This window comes from Sorex fumeus, unplaced genomic scaffold (genome assembly GCF_029834395.1).
Source record: "Sorex fumeus unplaced genomic scaffold, SorFum_2.1 ptg000030l, whole genome shotgun sequence".
NCBI lineage: Eukaryota > Metazoa > Chordata > Mammalia > Eulipotyphla > Soricidae > Sorex > Sorex fumeus.
The window spans coordinates 10,198,995-10,204,330 of record NW_026606087.1 but is presented as its reverse complement, the minus strand read 5'-3'; the positions used below and the strand labels follow the sequence as shown (position 1 = coordinate 10,204,330).

Here is a 5,336-nt window from a genome sequence, read left to right as displayed (position 1 = left end):
TTCTGAGTGTGATATGTAAATAATTGTGTTTAGGAATAAATATGCCTTGAGATGTTTTATTTTGATGCTTATTAATAATTCCTGAGTCACCACATATATTTCCTCATTTTAGATCCTCTCAAGGCTGAGAATCCCTAGTTTCCCAAACTAAAATGTTATAAGACTTGCTCATGTTCCCTGTCCCAAATATAGAGTTGAAACAATTAAATTCATCAAATTGAGATGCACTGGGTTTTCACACATTCTTTTTTTCATCCCCAAACAACACTAAACCTGAACCTAACTATGTAACCTTTTGTTCTGGTTCCTGTTTTGCACAGGAAAGAAGTACTTTTGTGTTAGATTTGATTCTCTGAGTTCTCACAGTTCCTATAAGCTCCACGGTAAGTAGCACGGTCCTCCTGTTGTTCATCGATTTGCTCAAGCGAGCCCAGAAACGTCTCCATCATGAAACTTGTTGTTACTGTGTTTGGCATATTGGATATGTCATGGGTAGCTTGCCAGGCTTTGCGGTGTGGGCGAGATACTCTTGGTAGCTTGCCAGGCTCTCCGAAAGTAGCAGAGGATCGAACTCGGATCTGCCAGGCCGCTGCGCACAAGGCAAACGCCCTACTACTGTGCTATCGCTCTAGCCTATAAGCTGAAGCATAATATTTAAGACATTTAGCATTTTATCATGTGCTTAATTTTATTCACAGTGGGACTGAATAAGAATGGGAATTCTGCCATTTATTGGAAGAAAACACAAAGATGAACTACATACAAACCTAAGAAAGACTAGACTTGCAAAAATTTTTTTCCAACTCATAGTTAATAAGAAGTGAGCATACCACCTGCAATCTTGCATAGATGTATCTTCCCAAGGATGCTTGCATTGCCATTCCCTTCCCAGGCTTGTTTCTCTCCCTTATTCTGCTCTGCTATTACATTCTACAACATATGAAACCTTTCTAATTTCTTGAATCACTAATTTGTTAAATTATTTATTTCTCCAATACCATAAGATAAATTCCAGAGGTCAATATCTATTTGATATTTTTTCACTTTCATTCCCAAAGACCAATGACAGTTCCTGAAATATAGGGACATAAGATGTTGACTATTTTCAACCTAATTTTTAGATGTATTAACGAATAAAAAAGTGAATTAAATAATTTATAGTCTTAATTATTAATGCCAATCAAAAAAAGTGAATATGGGGCTGGAGCTATAGTCCAGAAAGGGCATTTGCCTTGCATGCCACCGACTCAGATTCAATTCCCAGCATCCCATATGGTCCCCTGAGCACCGCCAGGAGTAATTCCTGAGTACAAAGCCAAGAGTAACTCCTGAGCATTGCTGAATGTCACCCAAAAGAAAAGATAATATTTTTTTAAAAAAGCGAATTTGTATCTGAAGCCTTAAAGAATTTCAAGAAAGTAATAACTATTCCACACATCTGAATATATGGGTTGATTAAGCCCCTTAAAGGAGTTCATGGAGCTACCACACAGGACAGAGACAATTCTGTTTCCTTAGCTCCCAGAGTAATATCAAGATCTGAGCATGAGAAAGATCTGAAAAGTTTGTCCTAGTCAGACCCAGAAAAGTTCAAGAACTTGTTTATTCCCACAGAGAATTTGCCAATTCTATCCTGACAGAGATCACAGCTCAACCAGAGACCTGTTATTCTTCTGGGGTCTGGTGAATGGACTCAGAGATTAGGAACAAAAACACAGGTGGAAAGTTACCATTACTAGAAATGATCTTCCTGCTCCAGTGTTCTATCTGGTTCAACTTGGTCATTTTATCTTAGATAGTATTAGACTTAAGTATAGTTACCACACTCATTTGAGGATTAATGGCAGCTGAAACTGGGCATAGTTGTATAATTACCTTAACTCAGATATTTGTTTTTCTAAAAACTGAATAAACATTAAAAGACTTTTAACTGATTAAGAATATCTCATTTGAAGCAGCATATATTTCTACTATAATTTAAATTATTTTAAATGACTCATCATGGGTGTCTGACTTACAATTCGATATTAGATAAGTCAGCCCACACATTCAATAAAAACTATTATGGCATGTAAACGGCTATATTTTTATCACAGATACGCTATTTATTCTTATTATTACATTAAAAATAATATGTTAAAATATAAAATAACATGCTTCACTAAGAAAATATCTTTCTAACAAGCTGTCTCTTCAGAGCCCCTTTAATCTCATTGTTCCTGAGGCTGTAGATGAGGGGGTTCAGCATGGGGATCACCACTATGTAGAACACAGACACCACCTTGTTCTGGTCAGTTGAGTAACTGGACTTGGGCATCACATAAATGAATGTGACGGTCCCATAAAACAGAGTGACTGCAGTGAGGTGGGAGGTGCAGGTGGAGAAGGCTTTCTGGCGCCCCTCAGTGGAGCGCATCTTCAGGATGGTGATGAGGATGTAGGCATAGGAGATGGCTATGATAAATACTGTGGCCAAAATGATGAAGCCAGCAGTAAAGGAGGTCACCACTGCGGGAATACTGGCATCAGAACATGAGAGTTTAATTAAAGGAGCAAGATCACAGAAGAAATGATTCACCTGATTTGGTCCACAGAAGAACAAAGAAAAGAACGAAATAGTGAAGGAAGAAGCATCAAAAATACCACCAATATAAGTCACTACAAGTAACTGAACACAGACTTGTGTAGACATTTTGTTGGAATACAACAGTGGGTTGCAGATTGCCACAAAGCGATCATAGGCCATGGCAGCCAGAAGGAGACACTCAGCCGACCCAAAGAAAACAGCTGTACCAAGCTGGATGCCACATCCAAGATAAGAAATTGTGTTTTTCTCCACCAAGAAGTTTACAAGCATATTGGGAGTGACAGAAGATGAATAGCCTATGTCAATAAAAGCCAAATGGCTCAGGAAAAAGTACATAGGATGATGGAGCTGAGAAGACACCCTGATAAGAGTGATTGTGCTTAGGTTGCCAGAGATGGTCACCAGGTAGATGCAAAGGATGATCATGAAGAGAATAATTCGAAGAACGGGATCATCAGTTAAGCCCAGTAAAATAAACTCTGTTGTTGTAGTGTAGTTTCTGATTCCCGGGGAATCCATGAGACAATGAAGAACAGCTAAAACATTACTGAAGAAAGTTATAAATTCAATAGTTTAATTTTCTTTAGTACATATGGAAATTCATAGCAGAAAAAATATTTAAGCATAAGTGCATACTTATATGCAAAATTGAGTCTCTTTTTATTTTAGCAGAAACTCCAGAAAGTTTTTATTAATCCATGTCTCTTTTTTGATATTTTATAATTTCCATGTGGGCACTTGTGACTTTCAGGTTAAAGAAAACAATATAGGGGTTGGAGCAATAGTACAGGGAGGGGGTAGGGCGTTTGCCTTGCACCCGGCCAACCCGGGTTTGATTACCAGCATTCCATATGGTCCTCCAAACACGGTCAGGAGTGATTCCTGAGTGCAGAGCCAGGAGTAACCACTGAGAATCGGCTAGGTGTGACCCAAAAAGAAAAAAAAAGAAAGAAAACAATATAAAAATTAACAGATACCCGAGTGCCCAAGAACTGATGACCGTTTAAAGACACTCTGGTACATCTGGTACATCTACATGAAATGCTATGCAGCTGTTAGAAAAGATGTAGTCATTAAATTTGCATACAAGTGAATCAGCATGGAAAGTTGATGTTAAGTAAAATGAGCCAGAAAGAGAGGGACAGACATAGAAAGATTGCACTCATCTGTGAAATATAAAGTAACAGAATGGGAGACTAACTCTGAAGAATAGCAGAGATAAATTCCAGGAGGTTAGCTCCACAGCTTGGAAGCTGGCCTCACATGCTGGCGGAGAGGGCAGCTCAGATAGAGAAGGGAATACCAGGTAAAGGGTGTTTTAAGGACCCGCTCGGGATGGGAGATATGTGATGAAAGTAGACTATAGACTGAACATGATGGCCACTCAGTACCTCTATTGCAGACCACAATACTTAAAAGGAGACAGAGAACAAAAGGGAATGCCCTGCCACAGAGGCAGGGTGGAGTGGGAGGAAGGGGATAGGGTGCAGGTGGTAGGAGGAATGCTGAGATTATTGGTGGTGAGAACGGGCACTGGTGGAGGGATGGGTACTCGATATTGTGTGACTGGAACACATGCATAAAAGTTTATAACTCTGTAATTGTACCTCACAGTGATCCACTAATAAAATTTTTTTAATTAAAGGATAACAAATTATAATGGTGAACACAATAAAATATATGTTAATTGAAGGTTTGCAATAAAGACAGTAATGTGAAGCACTTATCAAATACTTGATAATTAAGAATAAAAATCATATAAATGTATCGTTTTGTATACTTCTCTTTTATTGAAATCAATTTGTATTAGTACTCATTATTTTATGGATGAATAAGATGGCTTATAGAAGTTACTTAATTTTACAAGGGCACATAACAGTTGTAAAATCAGAATATGAAGTCTCAGAAATTCTGAAACAATGTATTACTAATAATATATTATGAAATGAAGTTAAATAATGCTACTATAAAATTTAAAATTAAATATTACTGTACCTGACAATAAGTGCACACAGGTTAACCTTAAACCTCTTGGAGTTATGTGTAAAGGAAGAATAAAGACTCATATATATCTCAGTATCTATTAGTCAAATAAGATTACTTTTCAAAACTAAAATTAAAAAGGTTCTCAACACAAATCCATAAAGGATTTTTCATTAAGGGCAATGAATAAAGTCACTTATTGTAAATTTATTGGATTAAAAATTTATAATTAAATAAAATAACGTTTTATCTTCAGGTTTTCTCCTTAAATTTTTCTTAACTCTCTTCACTTACTAAACTTTACATTTGTAGTTTTATCTATTTTATGGAAACATTCAAGTGAATTAACACAGAATTATTCCTAATAATAATTTTAATAGTTATGTACCTGAATATAGATACAGATTTTGAAAAAAAAAGTTTTTCTGTATCAATTTATCATTGATTTACAGTTTTGTTGAATTCCAGGAGATTGTCTCTATTGATCTATATATGTAGGTGTCATCTCCTGCACAATAAAAGAGAAAAAGAGTGAGAAAGAGAGAGGAAGAGAGAACGGTTGGGGAGATGAGAGAAAGTGAAAGAGAGAGAGAGAGAAAATATGAGATATTTAGTTGTAACAAACTATATAAAATAAGTTATTTTGTGTCCGTTAAGAGAGAAGTTTGGGAAAATAGGGACATGTTGGAGAAAAGGTCACTCTGGCAGTGGTATTGTTGTTGGCACATTGAATGCCTGTAATGACTGTATTATGAACAATTTTGTA

The 5,336-nt window shown here is 36.5% G+C and overlaps 1 protein-coding gene across 1 annotated transcript; it reads right to left on the bottom strand.

Annotated features, from left to right (window-relative positions):
- Nucleotides 1-2,161: 2,161 nt before the first annotated feature.
- LOC130025223 (olfactory receptor 502-like) lies at nucleotides 2,162-3,082 on the bottom strand. The gene has a single exon (XM_056116168.1). It carries the CDS (start codon nucleotides 3,011-3,013, stop codon nucleotides 2,162-2,164), a length of 852 nt encoding a protein of 283 aa, XP_055972143.1. The 5' UTR covers nucleotides 3,014-3,082.
- Between the last annotated feature and the right edge of the window lie 2,254 nt (nucleotides 3,083-5,336).

Coding starts and splice junctions, on each gene's coding strand:
- LOC130025223 (XM_056116168.1), bottom strand. CDS start 3,013: ATGATCATCCTTTGCATCTACCTGGTGACCATCTCTGGCAACCTAAGC.